The sequence below is a fragment of the Dendropsophus ebraccatus genome, chromosome 15, assembly GCF_027789765.1.
Source record: "Dendropsophus ebraccatus isolate aDenEbr1 chromosome 15, aDenEbr1.pat, whole genome shotgun sequence".
NCBI classification, from domain to species: Eukaryota; Metazoa; Chordata; class Amphibia; order Anura; family Hylidae; genus Dendropsophus; species Dendropsophus ebraccatus.
Window position 1 is genome coordinate 15080406 of NC_091468.1, and position 19125 is coordinate 15099530.

General features: G+C 42.5%; 1 protein-coding gene across 1 annotated transcript; it reads left to right on the forward strand.

Moving 5' to 3' along the window:
* Positions 1 to 482: 482 nt before the first annotated feature.
* Positions 483 to 18679, forward strand: BICRAL (BICRA like chromatin remodeling complex associated protein). The gene is made up of 12 exons (XM_069955158.1): positions 483 to 572; positions 886 to 931; positions 1828 to 1873; positions 2794 to 2859; positions 4570 to 6144; positions 7010 to 7085; positions 8285 to 8364; positions 11741 to 11802; positions 11896 to 12041; positions 13798 to 13892; positions 16060 to 16162; positions 17109 to 18679. Exons 2-12 carry the CDS (start codon positions 891 to 893, stop codon positions 17879 to 17881), a joined length of 3063 nt encoding a protein of 1020 aa, XP_069811259.1. The 5' UTR covers positions 483 to 572; positions 886 to 890; the 3' UTR covers positions 17882 to 18679.
* Positions 18680 to 19125: the final 446 nt, after the last annotated feature.

The following is a 19125-nucleotide window of genomic DNA, read 5'->3' on the forward strand; positions in this document are numbered from 1 at the left end:
AATCAATATATACGGACAAGGAGAGAAAGAAGTTGCTGCACCTCACACCTATGGCCTCTAACACTAATGCCTCTCGGCTACACTTAAGAGCCAACGGGAGGGAGGAGGGGCCCTTGGGGTTTGGTCCTGTGACATTGGGGTTGCAGGGCCATTCCGTGGCCTCCCTTCCCTGCTTGCGCTTGCTTTGCAGGGTTGGCGGTCGCTGACCGACACAGTGTTGACTTTGTATAGGGACTCGTGGGCCAGGTGCACGTGGTACATGGGGCAATACGGTTTGATGAAGTTATATACCAACATCCTGGCGTTGGTTTTTAAATGTAGCTGAGAGGCATTAGTGTCAGCCATAGGTGTGAGGTGCAGCAGCTCCTTTCCCTCCATGTCCATATAAATCAATATATGGTTTCAGATCTGGAGGTTTACAAATAAATCTTTGTTTTATTTTTTGTCTCTTTTAGGAACCAGTTTTCGATACTAGCATTTGCTTGTCAAAATGAACCTTCTGAACCCATTTCAATATGGCGCCTCTTATCAATGGCATGAACAGAAGTTGTGGTAATACTTTGGAACACAAGGTACTTTTTTCAATGTCTTCTGTGGAAAAAAAGAATCCAACCTTATTTGTTTAAAAAATTAAACGGTACAGTCATCGTCCTTTTTCAAAAGCAAAGAGTAACCCTCTGGCGGTCAGCCGGAACCTAATGTTATTGTAACTTGGAATTCCTTGTTGTATGACACATGTTTATGGAACCATAGAAAAGTAACAGTACCTTCAAAGTATCTTAATATTCACCTGTAATAAACTGGATTTGACCAGTTTAGTTGAACTTTTGAAATTTGGTGTGTTCAGATTTGCGCACTTTAAACAGCCGTGTATTTTTTGTGTAGCTGACATGGATGATGATGATGACTCCGGTCTTCTTGATATTATTGGGTAAGTAGTTTACAATATATATTTGTGTATACATGGAAGTGACTAAAATCTTAGTCTTTTGCCAGGGTATGGGTGCAAAAATGAGCCTGAAATATGATTGTGTGGAACTGGCTTTCAAGCACACAAGTCATGTAGAGAAACTTTTGACTTGTCACCTGGACATAAACAAAAAAATAGTACTGCAGCACAATGCAAATGTTAAGATACATGCATAATACAGATTGATTTACATTTCAATACTGCTGTAGAAAAAATAGCCTTTTAGCAGATATTTGATCAAACAGTGTGTACCATCCCACCATGATGAGGTTGACCTTAAAGGGATGGACCCTACACTATACTCTTGCCATTTCGGGGGATGCTGGATTCAGCTTTGGCCATTTCTTTTGTATTTCTGTATTATATGTGGGGAGGGGGCAGTGGCTGCCTCCATCTTGGCATCTTGGATCATGCACTACCCCCATCCCCCATGGATGATAGACGTGGGGAAGGTTTGGATGGATGCTACATGCCCAGAATTTTAAGGCTTATTACCATCATCCTAGTGAGGCATGTCTATAGTCCAGGTCCATTCCTTTGAGGTCACCTTATAGTGGTGGGATGGTACACAGTATTTAATCAAATGCGATAGCAGTCGGAATTCGGTGCATAATCCGCATGCGGGGTTCGGAGCGGAACTTTGGCGTTGATTCTGTAGTGTGAACAGGCTCTTACTGCTGCCGTGAATTTATTTATTGTTAAAAAGAGAATCTGCAATAACTGTAATAACTGTGTTTGTCTTGGGTTGGTTGAATTATTTAAAGGATTCTTTTAAGGCCTCATTTAGACAAACCCTTTATAGAATTACTTTCTAATATGCTTTTTCAATTTTGTAATATTCTTTTTTTTCTTCCAAGGGACCCGCAGGCATTAAATTACTTTCTGCATGGATCTGGCTGTAAAGTAAGTGATGATTTCAATTTAAATTGAGTTACTCAATAAAAGACAAAACAGAATTTAAAATACGAAACATGAGCTATTGTAATAATTTAAAGCATTTAAATGAGTTGGTTCAGATTTCACTGATTTCTATAGGGATTCTTGCGCATAACATTGCTGTCTATAGCAAACTTGTGTCTATCTGATCACTATTATTTTATTTGGTTATTGTTGCTAGTCAGGCCTCATTCATACATCAGACATTTTTGTCCGTATTTGCGGATACGGACCTAATCATTCTTATAGGCCCCTATACACATCCATTATTTTACGCAACTGTATTCGGCCTGCAGCACAAAAAAAAACAGCATACCCTAGTGTGGACTGTAATTGCATCGCAAATTGCCTATTGTGGATGAAGGGGTCCATGCAACTGCGGACAGGCTGCAGGTATACATCAGTATTAGAGATGAGCAAACCTCGAGCATGCTCGAGTCGATCCGAACCCGAACTTTCGGCATTTGATTAGCGGTGGCTGCTGAACTTGGATAAAGCCCTAAGGCTATGTGGAAATCATGGATATGGTCATTGGCTGTATCTAGGTTTTCCAGACAACCTTAGAGCTTTATCCAAGTTCAGCAGCCCAAGCTAATCAAATACCGAACGGTCTGGTTCGGATCAACTCGAACCTGATCCCGATTCGCTCATCTCTAATCAGTATCCCTATCCGTGGATCCGCAGCTACAGAGAATGTAGCCTCATGGGGTGATGCAGTAATTTTTGCATTTTGTAAAGTATCTATACATGCACATACATGAGGTTTTCTCCTCAGCCATCACTATATTTCATAAATATTTTTTATATTCTGTTGTTTACTATGTGTTCCCATTTTGTGGATATTTTTCGTTTCTCATCACTCATTTTATACTTTATATACTTTGCAGGCTGGTGAAGAATTAAATTCAGACTTTTCAGCATCTAATTCGAACTCCATTTTTGCCAATACAAGTGTAAGTTCAGAGAAGTGCTATAATTTATACTCTGCATTTGTATTTTTTTCTAGAAACAGATCTCAGAGACTTTCACTACTGATGGGATTTTTGGGCCACCGAGTCAGAGAATAGGATAAATATTACACATAAAAAGTCTATGCAAATCAGTCCAAAGCTGCACCCCTATAGGGGATGGCCATATGCTGCAGAAATGCTACAGACACTTTCCAGAGGAAGTTTACAGTATTGGAAAATCACATGTTATGGACAAAAATCTGCAGCAGAAATTGACCTGTGGTGCAAACGTTAAATCCTTAAAATGTAAGCTGTGTCGAATATTGCAGGTTTTCTGTATTAAAGCGGCGCTGTACCCACAATCTGACCCTCCCAAACCACTTGTACCTTCGGATAGCTGCTTTTAATCCAAGATCTGTCCTGGGGTCTGTTCGGCAGGTGATGCAGTTATTGTCCTAAAAAACAACTTTTAAACTTGCAGCCCTGTGCCCAACCGCCGTGGCTTGAAGTATCTGTGCCCTAACTTTGCACCACCCCTCCGTCCCTCCTCCCCACCCTCTTTCCTATTTCTCTGCAGTGAACTACACAGGTGCCTTAATGATCCAGCCCATGTACCGTGCTCACATGGGTGATGAATAGTAGAGAATCTGCCTGGGGCATTCCTAATGATATGGAGGGTGGGGAGGAGGGACAGAGAGGTTGTGCCAGCATAATGCATACACAATCTAGGCCACGGCCGTTGGGCACATGGCTGCAAGTTTAAAAGTTTTTTATGACAATAACTGCATCAACTACCGGACCCCAGGACAGATCTTGGATTAAAAGCAGCTATCTGAAGGTACAAGTGGTTTGGGGGGGACAGATTGTGGGTACAGAGTCGCTTTAAAGGAAAACTGACAGCATAGATATGCATATATCCATGCTGCCATTTACCCATTGCCAATTACACAAGCAGTGCATATTTACTGTCCACGCTGCTCTGTAATCCGGCATGCTCCTAAAAACAATTGTCATCCCAGGCTGACAGTAACTCTTGACAGTCACAGTTCTCTGTATCTTAAGGCCGGCCCCCGCTGTCATTTATTCCAGAGGAGGCAGGTGGCAGCCTGAAGATACAGCATTGGCTGGAGAGGAGGGCGAGCAGAGGCTGTGCAGGGTAGGCACTGACAGTGTCGCAGACACGCCTCTGTGATAAACATAGTTTTTAGAAACTCGCAGATTCATAGAGCAGTGCGGACGGTAAGTATGAGCTGCTCATGTGATCAGCAATGATTGAAAACTGGCAGCATAGATATATGCATATCTGTGCTGTCAGTTTCCCTTTAACTTTAAGCTACTCTCTTGCAAAAGGAGCACCACTCATGTCCTCAGGGTCTGTGTGGTATTACAGCTCAGCTTTATTCACTTCAGTGAAACTAAACTGCAAAACCCACCCCTAAATTGAGGTCAAGAGAGGAGCTGTTTCTGGAAGAAATTGCTTATGTTTCTGTAATCCTGGATAACCCCCTTAATGGTAAATTCAGCATCCTGCATCTGCAGGTGTTTGGACTTTTCCTGCAGGATTGTTGTGGATCCGCAGCAAGATCTGCAACTGTGTACTTAAAATAATTATTTTTTTGTTTGTTTGGGTCAACATGTAGCACTTATCATACAGTTTATTTTTACAGGTTTGTATCTATAGTTCGAGTAATTATTTTTCTTCTTTTCCATTAGCTGACCGATTCTAAGTCATCCATAAAAAGTGCTGAAGAAGAATCCACAGAGGGCCTTCAGCTGTCAAACAACATTCAGTTCTTTGAAGATGAGCTTGAATCTTCCTCTATCCCAGACCTCAGTGAGGACATTCTCCAGAAATCACTGCAGGAGGCCAATATCACTGAGCAGATATTGGCAGAAGAGGCTTATTTGGATGCCAATATAGGCCCAAACCAACAGTTTGCAAGTGTTCTGCCTCATGCCCATTCATCAGCATCCCTCACCCAGGCCACTAATGTCGCTAGTTACTCAGGTCAAACATTACATCCCATAGGAGTGACGCATGTAGTCCCGCAGCAAGTAGGTGCATCGTTTGCCAGCAATACAGTGGGTGTACAGCATGGTTTTATGCAACCTGTTGGAATTATTCCTAGCCAGCATATTCCTACCAGTAGTCACAGTGGTTCCGGACAGATTCATCTTATTAGTTCCATCAACAATCAGTCTCCAGTGATGACTATTAATAATCTCGATGGATCTCAGATTATACTTAAAAGTGGTCAGCAGGCACCTCCCACTAGTACAAGCGGGGGAGTACTTGTGCAGGGTCATACTCCAAATGGCAGTACAATGTTTGCCAGTCCAAATGTAAGTCCGGCTGGGCAGCAAGTCACGGTTCCTTTCAGTAGTGGAAATTTCCAAACATCCTTACCGGTTCATAATATAATTATTCACAGAGGTCCAGCACCAAATACTCTTAAAGGCCCGATCAATATTCAGCCAAAGCCTATGCAGGTGGGACAGCAAATGGCCTACAGCGTCAGTAATTTGGGAATACATCATCACAGACATCAAGGAGTTCATTGCGTTCCTGGAAATTCAGCACAAAACCCTGCAATGGGTCAGCAGATTCCTGGAACTCATCAACGTTCCCATAAACCATCGAGCCAGCAGCAAGGTAGCAGCATTGTTATCCATTCTCCATTAGGGGAAGCACAGGCTCATCATAACCAGTTCCTCATTCCTGCAGGCCTTTCCATAAACTCAAGCTCTCTCCAGCATATTCAGGCCATAAATACCCAGTTTGTTCAGACACAGCCTTCCCACCTTGGTCCTCACCAAGTCCCCACAGAACATATAATGCTGAGCAGAAACACAAGTGGCATGGTTAGGCCTAGCCAACATTATCCTGGCCAAATGTTGCATAGCCCTGGAACTGCTGTACAGCTTGTTTCCAGTCAGACATTCTCAAGTCCTGGGGGGCAGGTGATGTTAAACCAAGGACCATCTCAGATTGTTGGAGGACAGGTAGCACAGGTGTCTCCTACACTTTTACATTTGTCACCTGGTCAAGGCAATAAAGCTCAAGGAGGATCAACGTCATCTGGTTGTCCGAATATGGCAACGCCAAACCGTTTTACTGTTGTAAATCCTGGCACGATTCTTCAAGGAATGGGACCATCATTTCAGAGTCCTGGATCTGGTGACAGTTATATCGAGCAGCAAAATGAGACTCATCTTCCAGGATCTAATGCTAAATCCAACAGCACCTTCTGCTCCAATACGAACCCTAAGCAGCCATTCTGCAGCCAGGTATGCTATTACTTCAACATGATATATTGCTTGTTCTGATTTGTCACAGTCTAGTTCATGAGGTTTCTCATAGAATAAAAGTTCTGCCGTAGCTGAACAAATGCATTGCTGCTCATGAGACCTCCATTCTTGTAATTCATGGAGGTCCCAGAGGTTGGACCCCCTACCTTTCCTCTATCAGCTAGTTTTACCATATACTAACTTTTAGTCGTGGGATAACCCCCTTTAACTGTGTCCTGTCTTTGCATATTCTTTTTTTTTTTGCTTTATTTTCTTTAGGAGGGATGGGATTTATGGATTACAAAATGCTAAAATTGTCAATTTTTATTATTTATTCTCAATGCAATATGGATGGATTTTGAAAAAAGTTGTGGGCATGAATTACACCCATTTTATGGTCACAACATTTTTTTTCTTTATAAAGAATGTTTGTATTTGCTAAACCACAAAAACTGATAGGTCCTTTTTGACATATTAGGCAAATATTCATGTGTTCCCTCTGAAGGGGGAAGGGGGGGGGGGGCTCAGCAGGACAATTCTGAAAATTCGAAATCCGCTGCGGATCCGGTACGTGTGAAGGCACCCTAACACAGGAAAATGCGCTGCTGGTGGCAAGCAAGGCTCGCTCGTCGGCTGATTGCCGACCCTATTAACAGGACAATGTCTGCCTGATCTAGCGGATAATTAGCCTGTGTAGTTTTGCCTTAATCTGATGTAGGCGAGACAAACCCTACCACTGTATTACAGGAACTCTGCTGTAGAAAAACTGGTTAAAAGCTAGCTGAATTGTAATTGGAGTCTGGATACACAATGTAAAATGGAAGGGTAACCTTTAAAAAATAAATATATATATATTTTTTTTTAGAGCCAGAAGAAAATTCTGAATCATCATTCTGCAGGTTCATTAATGAAAAGCCAAGAAGGACAGTCCAATACACCAGGTACGATGAGTTGTACTTCATGACTAGGTATTAAGAATAACATTATTTTCACCAATGAAGGCTGAAATGTGGCCCACATAACTGAAAGCAGACTAAGGCTATGTTCACACTATGTATATTTTTGTAAATTTACGGCCGTTGTTGCAGATTGCAACAAATGCTGTGATTATTTCGAAAATATATGTTACCTTGCGGTCTTTGGGATCCCGGCCGGAGCGTATACACATGGTATACGCTCCGGCAGGGATCCCTAGCGGCGCCGCAAACAACTGACATGTCAGTTTTCTGCAGCAGCTATTCATTGAAAACCCTGTCAGTGCACACAGTGGAGCAAGTGGCAGCGGGCGCACGCTCCATAATGTGCTGTGGGGAGTTCTGATGCCAGCACACACGGATGCGCATCAGAACTCTGCGGCGCTAAAGATCATCCGTCCGTCAATTCTTTCGGCGGAATGCGGAATCAGCCGTCCCATAGAATGGTGTCTATGGAGCCGGCATAAAGGCGCGCGGCCAATGCGCGTGTACAGGCAACGGAAATCCGCGGAATCTACCCGCCAGAATTCCTCACTGTGAACCCACCCTAAGGGGGCATTCAGACGTTCCGTTTACAGTCCGTGAACGTGGACCATGTGCTACGGATTGAGGTACAGAGCTCCTGGCATCATGATTCATGATGATGCTGGGACCTTTGAAACAGTTTAAATCTTTACGCTACTGTACTGATAAAGCCGCGCTGTATTGCAATGCTGGGAGCTCCGATCTCTGTTCTGTAGCACATTGTCCATACTTACAGACCCCCAATTCACTGCTGCACACAATGGAGTGAGCTGCTGGAGGCGCACGCTCCATTGTGTGAACTGACATGTCTTGTGCGGCCACATGTCAGTTTTTTGTGCGGCCAGTTAGAATCTCGGCCACAGCGTATACTATGTCCGTATGCTCCGGCAGGGATTCCATTTACTCCAATACAACATATGTTTAGCATAAATCACTGCTGTTGTTGCAAATTGCAACAACAGCTATGATTTATGCTAAACATACGTTTCAAGAACATCGCTTTAGGCTAAAGAAAGCTACACTGAGACTTTTTTAATGCCACTGATCAGGTGATACTTGCTGTCCATACGATTGCATATAAGTCAGTGTATTTATTGATACGTAAGCATAAGAAGGTATTAAAACTAGTCGTTCTCTTGCAGATCACAGTGCCGTCAGTAAACATTTACATCATCATTTATCATTGTCAAAGGAGGCTGTCATGGGGATGCAGAATGCTGAGGTAATTGCTAACATATATCTGAAAATTAGCGCTGTAAGGATAGTACACTAGGAAAACGTAAACTCATTTTTACACACAGCAAAAGCTGCAGTCTTTGTGACAGTTTTTCAATCTGTTTTTTTTTTTTTACACCATAATTACAAGTGGATTCAAAAGTAATGATATATATATAAAAAATGCTGTATGAGAAACTCCCCCTTAAAGTGTCACTGTCATTTACATTTTTTTTTGCAGAAATCAATAGTACAGGCGATTTAAAAAAAAAAACTTCGTAATTGGGTTTATTAGCCGAAAAATGCATAGAAATGCATTCTAGGGAGAGGGGAGGGGTGGAGGGAGATGAGGCACCAAAACAGGACAACAAAGAGTTAATTTACAGCTACATCACCGGGCTATCTCCTCTGAAGTCAGCACTGACCACTGAATACCGGCTTTCAAACAGCTCCCACTGTGTAATCCTTTGATCTCTGCTCTCTGCTGCCGACTAATCTTCCTCCTCCCCCATCCATAGGTTACACAGGGCTCGACTGATGTAAAATAGTTGAGATTTCCTGATAATGAGCAGTGAATCAGGGGGGGGGGGGGCTGGGGAAAGGATTTTTGAATGCAGATAATGGCATATTTGCCTAAAAAACACAATTACAACGTTTCTTAAAATCGCCAGTACTACTGATTTCTGCAACAAAAAAAAAACAACAAAAAAAAAGACAGTGACACTTTAAGGCATTTCTTTAGGATTTGACATTGATGACCACTACAGTAACAGACACAGCAACATCCTCATCTGTGTGTCTATGCTGTTACTTCAGCCCATTTAAATGAACACTTCTGCAGACAGACAAAGCCACAGGTGTATAGACGTTACTGTGCCAGGTTCCCCGATAAAAGGGCCACATCCCTATAGAAAGAACTGTTGCCTCTTCATTTTGCTGTTTCGTTGGAGACCCCAACTTAATGATGGCCTGTTGTATAGAAATGAGTAAACTCCGAGTACACCTATCTCTACTGTTGTATGTCAACAGAAGCATTAGGCCTATGGTCACACATAGTATTCCCGTCAGTCTTTTGGTCAGTCTTTTTTCAACCAAAATCAGGAGTGGAACTGACAGGGCAAAATTATAATGGATAAATTTGCCTAGTTTATGTTTTTCCAACCCACTTCTGGTTATGGTTAAAAAAAGACTGACAGAAATACTATGTGTGAACTTAGCTGAAAGCAAATGTTCCTGATTGGTGCCTTGGTGGTGCGGTCCTTTTTATGAAACGCCGGACAGTTCCTGTGCTTTGCGACATTCTTTTCCCAAGCACCGGCCCTGCTCTATGCACTGCCCCCCAGTGTGACTCCCCTCTGTGACGGGGCTCCATGGATTCTAATGGCTTTATATTGAATGCCCATTTTTGCATTTTAAAGGGGAACTCCAGATAAGGAAAACTTGTTTTCTATTAAAAGTACATTAAAAGTTATATTGATGTGTCTATACAATGTATTACCATATCTGTTTGGTTCTGCCACACTGGTAGCCGATAGAAATCCATGAAGTGAAGAAAAATGGCCCCTGTGCCAGTCCACATTGTCTCCTGCTCTTTCTGCTATCACCCCTTAGGAGACAAATATTCCATGCTTCTGTCTCACATTGTGTGTGTTTGCTGAGCACAGGCTGATGATGCAGACAGGGGGCAGGGCGTGATGTCCCAGGAGGCTTGGCTGGATCCCCCAATCCCCTGAATAATTCACCATCTCTGACCGACCAGAAGCAGGTGTTGCACTGATTTCTTTGATTGTGCAGAAGTGTGCAGTGAATTTAGGGCTCTGTTCACACATGTTGGAGTGTCATTGCAGTACTGCAGCGTATTCACAAAAATGATGCAGTAACACAAATAAATGATGCTAAACGGCAGAGAGGATCAGAGCCTTATTGTGGGGCTCAACTTCAAATATAAAAGATGCTTGATCATAATATGTGCATGCGCCGTTACAGGTAGAGAATACAGCGTGCTGTGTGGTGTTACAGGTTGAGAATACAGTGTGCTGTGTGGTGTTACAGGTAGAGAATACAGCGTGCTGTGTGGTGTTACAGGTAGAGAATACAGTGCTGTGTGATGTTACAGGTACAGAATACAGCGTGCTGTGTGGTGTTACAGGTAGAGAATACACTGTGCTGTGTGATGTTACAGGTACAGAATACAGCGTGCTGTGTGATGTTACAGGTAGAGAATACAGCGCTGTGTGATGTTACAGGTAGAGAATACAGGGTGCTGTGTGGGTGGGACAACAATGAAATGGTAATATACTGCAAATAATTCAGTAACACAATGAAACTGCAATGTGTGAACACAGCCTAGATGTTCTGCAATAGATTTGGGCAGGGAATGGGCAGGGTGGGGGACTGTGATAAACAGCTGAGGGAAAGCATTGCATTCTGGAACCTGTAGTACTGTGTACATCTGATAAACCAGGAAGTGCAGAAACACAAAACAGAACAACCCCCCCCCCCCCAAAGCAAATGGATTTTTGGTAGTTTTAAAACTGGAATAGATAGGTAAGTAATGCGTTATGCTTCTGCAGAAGTTTAATTTTTTTAACCTCTACCTGGAGTTTCCCTTTAAGGCCACGTTCACACACTGTATTTTTGCAATAAACAATGCCCGTTGTTGTAGGTTGCAACAACGGACGCTGTTTATTAACAGTGTGAAATTACATTAGAGTGTATGGAACAACGGCCGTAGTGTGTACACTCTGTATACACTACGGCTGGTGTTCTCTGCGGCCACACAAAGTAATTGACAGGACTATTTTGTGCGGCCGCTATTCAGTGAACAGTGAAAAGTACGTCTCCCAGCCGTACTTTATGCTGTGGTCTATGGCATTCATCTGTTCATCTGGGCGATGTATCTGCCGTATCTGTTCATCTGCAGTATCTGCCAGGTGAACATGTTAGACAGAGGCCGTTGTTTGACATGGCCACGTCACACAACAGCCGCTGTTCTTGCCATGTGTGAACATGGCCTACAAATGGAAAAAAATTTTTGAATATTGTATTTCTCTGAATAAAGACACATCTTTTCTCATACTTTTTTTTCTGTATTAAAAACATGACGTAACTAGCTCTACATGTCGACATTGTGATGGATAGAGTCATCAGCACTACAGCTGTCCTCTGGTTTCGTGTTGTTTTACAATTCAACCCCATTCACTTGAATTGAACTAAACTGGAAAACCCACACCCAAACTGGGGACAATAGGGGCGCTGTTTTTGGAAGAAAGCGGTCATGTTTTTGTACAATAACATCATAGGGCACTGCTGTTTGAGATTTAGTTTTTACTACTTTAGTAATTGCCTGAAATCGATGGTTTTATGTTTTATTTTATTGACAGGTTGAAGGGCGCCCTGGTGTGTTGAAGAGGCCGGCAACAAGGCAACTTACTAAAGAAGCCCTGTGGGTTGAAAATATTACTGACCTGCATTCAGTACTATGATTGGGATATAAAATTTTTATTGTAATTTCTATTGCTATACCTTTTTTGTTTAGGTTTCTCCATCAGCTGCGTAAAGAGCAGGAGCGATCACTGCAAACAGATAGAAGCAGATTCCAGTCCTTGCATAATGCATGTGAAAGGCTTTTTCCATACCATGTATTTCAAGGATCACTGCCTAGAGAAGAAGATTTACAACAAGGTAAACTACATATGTTTTAAATGTCACTTTTGCTTAAAGGGGTAGTGCAGCGGTAAAAAATTATTCACAGAATAACACACATTACAATGTTATACAACTTTGTAATGTATGTTATGTCTGTGAACGGCCCCCTTCCCCGTGTCCCACCACCCCCACCCGTGTACGCGGAAGTGTAGTGCATTATACATATACCTGATCCGTGTCGACACGCGCCCGCCATCTTGTGTCAAACGTCATCTTCGGCCGGCCGGCCCGAACACCTCCAATCTTCCCGAGTGTCGGCTGCCTTCTGCCGCGTCATCAGCTGCTCAGCCGCGATTGGCTGAGCATAACTGTGCTCGGCCAATCGCGGCTCAGCGGCTGATGACGTGGCAGAAGGAAGATCGGAGGTGTTCTGGCCGGTACGGCTGGCCGAAGATGACGTTTGGCACAAGATGGCGTACAGGCGCGACACGGATCAGGTAATGTATAATGCACTACACTTCCGGGTACACGGGTGGGGGTGGTGGGACACGGGGAAGGGGGCCGTTCACAGACATAACATACATTACAAAGTTGTATAACTTTGTAATGTGTGTTATTCTGTGAATAATTTTTTACCGCCGCACTACTCCTTTAATTTTTATTTTTTTTTATAGTTGAAATCAATAGTACGGGCAATTTTTAGAAACTTTTTAATTAAGTTTATTAGCTGAAAATGCATTTTTTTTATCATGAAAAGCTTGCAAGGAGCTCTCCCCCCTGTTTTCATGGTTTTCTATGGAGAGGGGAGGGGTGGAGGAAAAAGAGGAACCAAAACCGAGTTAATTTACAGCTACATCACCGTGCTATCTCCTCTGAAGTCAACACTGACCTCTCTGACCTCTGAATACAGTCTTTCACACAGCTCCCACTGTGAAATTCTTTCTTCTCTGCTGCCGACTAATCTCCCTCCTCCCCCTCCCCTCTCCATAGGTTACACAGGGCTGGACTGATGTAAAAGAGTCGAAATTTCCTGATAATGAGCAGTGGATGAGAGAGAGGAGGGAGGGAAGGGGGGACCTGAGGAAAGGATTTTTGAATGCAGATAATGGCAGATTTGCCTAATAAACCCTATTACAAAGTTTCTTAAAATCGCCTGTACTATTGATTTCTGCAACAAAAAAAAAAAAAACGACAGTGACACTTTAAAAAAATTATTTGCCACAAGCATAAACAACAGAAATTGAAAACATCTTAAGGATGAAATGCAAAGCATAATACCTGCATGCAAGATTTTTCTGGCACAGTCAGTCTAGATATGATAAAAGTGCTTTAAGGGATAGTTCACAAAAAAAAAAAAAATCTTTCAAATCAACTGGTGCCAGATATTTGTAATTTACTTCTATTAAAAATCTTAAGTTGTCGAGTACTTATCAGCTGCCATATGTTGTGCAGGAAGTGGTGTATTCTTTCCAGTCTGGAGAGCAGGAGAGGTTTTCCATGGGGATTTGCTACTGTTCTGGACAGTTCCTGACATGGACAGAGGTAGCAGCAGAGAGCACTGTGTCAGACTGAAGAGACTACACCACTTTCATGCAGGAAATACAGCAGCTGATTAGTACTGGAAGATTTGAGATTATTTAATAGAAGTTAAATCTATGGCACTTACTGGCACCAGTTGATTCTTTTTGGTGAACTACCCCTTTAATTGCTATATGAATAAAAGTGGGCTTCTGGATTTTGTTTATCGTTCATACTTTATTTTACAGTTTACATTTATACTTTTTGATTACAGTGGACAATGAATTTGAGACTGCAGCTACACATCTGTTAAAGAAAACCCAAGCAATGCTGAACAAGTACCGCTTGCTGCTATTAGAAGATGCAATGGTGCGTAATATATATATACACAATGCACATAAAAAACATTATGTATTTTATTATAGTCTCTTAAATCACCTGGTTCAACATGTATATATGTCTTACCGTATAAAGAAGGTGAGCTGCTTAACATATCTGCAACAAATTGCGGTACAACTTACTATGAAACTTCTATAAGAGGGCCACCTATAGCTGCATTACAAAATAGTCTTTTAGTGGGGTGGTCTTCTTAAAGAACATGACTAGTATATATAATATATGGTGGAACTCTATATCTCAATGTTGAACTGGATGTTAAAGGGGTTATCCAGGCGTAAAAAACATGGTCACTTTCTGCCAAAAACAGCACCAGTCCTGTCCTTAGTTTCGGTATAATCTTGCAGCTTAGTTCCATTGAAATAAATGAAGCTGAATTGTAATACCACACTCAACCTGAGGACAGGAGTGATGTTGTTTGTGCAGGAAAGTAGCTGTGTTTTTTCTTACCCTGAATAACCCATTTGATGCCCCCTTTAAAAATCCAGGAAATTCTATCCGGATTTCTTATCAGGAAATCCAGATAGATTTCCTGACCCACAGGGTTCTATTGTGCATGGACACCCTTCAGGATTTTTCGCATCTGGAAACTGTCTGGAATTCTAGATGCACTGCTTGGGAGCCTGAGCCAGCGCCAGCACCTGTGCAAGAGCCGCTGACCCTTTGTGGCGCTATGTTTGACAGGACCTCAAGAGGGAGAAGCCGGAGGAGGGCACCGCTGCAGTCTGCAGCAGGTGAGTATGTTCTCTCCCCCCCCCCCTCTGTTATTAGGGTCAGGAAATACTAATTGTTTCCTGAAGCCTCCTGAAAGGCTTCCTGATTAGTGTTTCGAGACTATAAAAATATTCACAGAGATGTGAAGGGGACCTGATAGAGCAGTCAGGGCTCATAGGTATCAGCTGAACGAGTTTTGGCTGTCACCCCTCTATTGTTTGTGGATGGTGTAAATTATTGTTTTTAATACCTTAACTCAAAATCCTTATTTTAAGCTAGGTTCCCAATGTGTTTTTTTATCCTGTTTAATGTATAACTTTTTCCATTGACTTACGTTATTAAAATTAAAGAAAAAATTAACATACATAAAGACATGGTTGACCAGATATTTCTGTGCAATAAAATTAAACGTGCCGATTTGCGTATAATTATTTTATACGCAAATGGCTGATTTGCGAATAAAATATTCGCAAATCGGCACTTTCCGCTGAGTACGAAAGGGGGAGCGGAAAGGGGGCGTGTAGTGGGCGGAACGGAGGGCGCGGACTCAGAGTCCGCGCGATTTACCATCCCTTCCGCCCAAATATATGCCGAAAACCTACTTCAGTCCTCAGCTGGCGTAGGTTTTCGGCGGTGCGCATCGGCGCGCACGGGATTTATGTAAAAAACGCCGGACTTAATAAATGCCCCCCTAAGAATCTTGCCTAAAACTAATTTGCTGACTGACCCGTGAAGCTTTATTTGCATGTTGCATGTTGTATGTTGTGTGTAAAGCTATGTTCACACAACGTATGTTTTGTATAAATCACGTCTGTCACGGCCGTGATTTATACAAAGCATACGTTGTATTGGAATGACTGGAATCAGTCATTCACATAGTATACGCTCCGGCCGCGATTCCATCCGGCCGAACAAAAAACTGACATGTCAGTTTTCTGCGGACGCTATTTGTTGAATAGCGGCCGCACAAGATATGTCAGTTGACACAATGGAGTGTGTGGCTCCGGCCGCACTCTCAATTGTGTGCTATGGTGAATTGGGATGCAGGCGCATACGGGTGCGCCCGCATCCACATTCACCAGAAATGAAGATCATCCGGCCTGTACTGCAGTATCAGCCGGGATGATCTTCAGTAACACTGGCCGTTTTGTGATCTGGCTGGGTCACAGAACGGCCGGTCTTATACGTAGTGTGAACCCGGCCTAATAGTGTAAGGCCGGGAGCCATGTACTTTGTCTTGTTTTCCTGTGTTACAAAGTCATAATGCGTTATTTGTTGTTTTCCCAGTCTGCCCTGCATTGAAACACACATCTTACATGTTTATCTTGATAATTATGAATAAAGCCGATTTTCAATCAAAAGTACAAAACATATTAGAAAAGTAAGGTAATACTATATTGTTCTATTGCTTTTATTTTTACTTTAGCGGATTGCCCCTTCCGCAGAGATGGTAATGTTAGACCGAATGTTCAACCAGGAAGAAAGAGCCATGCTGACACAGGAGAAGCGAATGGCATTGGTCGATCCTGGTGAGTTTAATACTGCAAGCCGACAGAACTAGATGAAATTTTTGTAGATTTCTAATTGTTACTCAAGATAAATGATATATTAATAATCAGCAAGATTATGCCCCCATACAGTAGATCCCTCTTCCTTCCCATGTTGCTCTAATATTGTACATTCCCTCTCACGCTGCTCCAATACTGTAGTTGACACCCCCTGTGCATAGCAAATGCCCACCCTAAATGAAAAAATAAACACCAAACTCCAGTTTACCTGACACACTCTCCAGCGCTGCAGATCTCCCGATGCAGCTGTGCTCTTCAGTCTTCCCGCACAGGCAGTGTGTGTCAGAGACGCTGCCTGTGCCGGATGTCCCAGCTGCCAGCGTTCAGTCAATTGGGTGTGTGTCTTAAAGGCACCCAGGCAATTGAATGGTGCGCTCACCCAGGAATCCGGGACAAATGTCCTGGATTATCGGGACAGAGCTGCACAGCAGACAGGGCTCCTAACACCTCCTCTGGCACCTTGCAATAGGTTCGTTACCACTGCAATAGACCAAAGGTGACCTAACATGTTTGGTTTGTTTTATGCCAGTATACTTTTTTTTTTTTTTTTTAATATCCCAGTTCATGTCCATAGATTGCCCCTTTCAGTCACCTGGAGAGTTTGCATGGAGAGAAGAAAGAGCAGGAAGCAAGATGAACTACAGTGCTAGTAGCTATGTGAATGTTGTATTTGGGCAGAGAGGGAGGGGGTAAGGCTATTTCACAGCGAATGGCTGATACATAGAGAGAGAGAGGAGGAATCTGTGTGTAACCACTTCACAGACAGTTTAGACCCATTAGGGCTAATATGGCTGATAGAGTTAGTTGTCCGACAGCTACTGCACTTCCTTATTTTCCCCACAAAATGAAGAGGTATGTGTGAAAAGAGTCCAAGTCACATATCATAATTTATATCTTCTTTCCACAGATGGTTACTTGACAGAGTTTTGCTGTATTAATAAATTTCAAGAAAGCTCAGCAGATGAAAAGGTTCTCAGCAGTCAGGACACAGACGTAGATGCGGACCCTTCCTCGCCAGATGCCTGTCCTACAGTTGATGACTCTAAAGACAAGACAAATGTGGGTAAAGTACATGACGTCCCATTTTCAGTGCCTAAGAACAATTCAGCATCCCACAAACCCAATGAGACTTCTGAGGATAAAGACAGCCTTAATACCGATAGTAAGTTGAAGAATACAAGTCTTTTACCACAAAAACAACTTTTCGTGAGCCTTTACAAACTGAAGCACAAGTACACCGAATGTTCTTCAGATCCCGATGCTTCTTGTGTGACGTCTAAGAAAGCAGACCCTGTTGCCAACGCTCCAATAACCATTCCTGTTTCAGGCTCGAATAGGGATGAGAGTGATGTAGAACATCCCCAGGATAAAGTGGCAGGACCTTCTCAAGATACTGCATGCAAGCCAAGGAGCCCTGGAAAACCTTGCAAAACTTCAACACCTAGCGAGACTGTAAAAGCCACAGTCAGAAATGTCCTGGAACTTAAACTAAGTGCAAAACACTTCAAAAGTGACAATTCCAGTAGCAATCCATCAGAATTACAGTTTGTTAAACCATCAGCTCCAACATTGGAGGAAAACTGTGCAGACAAGCCCATTTCTGATGCTAGAGAAGGCGCGGCGGCGGCAGAGACAGATTCGGTTTTAGAAGCAGCTGTAAATAGTATATTAGAGTGCTAAAGGACAACTTTCACATTTGTCTGTGGGATGCATGCCACCGGTGACCGGAGAGCAATAGTGACTTTATTCACAAGCCAGATAGACAAGGGCACATAGCGGCGCAAGGCAGCCATTACTGAATGAAAGCAAGCCTGCTTTAGACAATCAGGATGGATCTGGAGAAGCAGGTCTCATAGTTACAAGGATTTTACCTATAATTGTTTTTCTTTTTTTTTTTTTTTTTTTTTTTTTGCACATTTTCATTAAAGATGCAATCTCTATTGCAAATCTGAAGCGGCCTTATTTCTTTTATATTTTTAGCATTCTATATTTGAAAGTGGTCTTATGGGCCACACATTTCTCCAAAATTGTACAATATTTTTATGCATATGTTGCATTTTCCAATTGAAAGTGGATCCCTGTGCTCCCTTTTATTGAAGATCATTTGCTTTATTATGCATGCGGCATTTACCTGATCATTTTCTTCTTGCCTATGGTGTCTCTTTTTTTTATAGTTTTTTTTTTTTTTTTTTAACCTTGTGGTGGTAGGAATTAGCTCTTCACACACTATCTTCACAATGAACTCATGGTGGGCTTAGGCTAATACTCAGAAGCTAATGGGAGCAAGCAGAGCTGCAGTGTAAAGCATGGGGCAGGAGAGAGCTGCAGCCTCTTATAAGACGGGAGGTGGATTCTAGGCTACCTCAAGGTCTCTTTAAATTGCGTAGCTATGCTGTAGTTACTGATCATAGTTAAATGGGGTTATCCAGCACTACAAAAACATGGCCACTTCTCCCCCTCTCTTGTCTCCAGTTCAGGTGTGGTTTGCAAATAAGCTCCATTTACTTCAATAGAACTGAGTTCCAAACTCCACCCAATCTGGAGACAAGAGAGGGGAAAAAGTGGCCATGTTTTTGTAGCACTGGATAACCCCTTTAAAGGGGTTGTCCACCCAAAAAAAAAATTGGTGCCAGAAAATCCAGGAAGTGGTGTATTCTTTCCAGTCTGACACTGCTCTCTGCTGCCACCTCTGTCCAGAGCTGCAGCAAATGCTCATAATAAACCTCTCCTGCTCTCCAGACTGGAAAGTATTCCACTTCCTGCAGGACATACAGCAGCTGATAAGTACTGGAACACTTGAGATTTTTTAATAGTAAATTTATAAACAGTAAATTACAAATCTCTGGCACCAGCTGATTTTAAAGAAAACATGTTTGGGTGAACTACCCCTTTAAACTGCCGACACTGAAAAAATTAGGTAGCAG

Bases quoted from the DNA above. Each gene is read 5' to 3' on its own strand.
- BICRAL (XM_069955158.1), top strand. From the start codon at position 891: ATGGATGATGATGATGACTCCGGTCTTCTTGATATTATTGG. The intron at 932-1,827 runs GTAAGTAGTTTA...TTTTCTTCCAAG, and splicing joins GGTCTTCTTGATATTATTGG to GGACCCGCAGGCATTAAATT. The intron at 16,163-17,108 runs GTGAGTTTAATA...TTCTTTCCACAG, and splicing joins AATGGCATTGGTCGATCCTG to ATGGTTACTTGACAGAGTTT.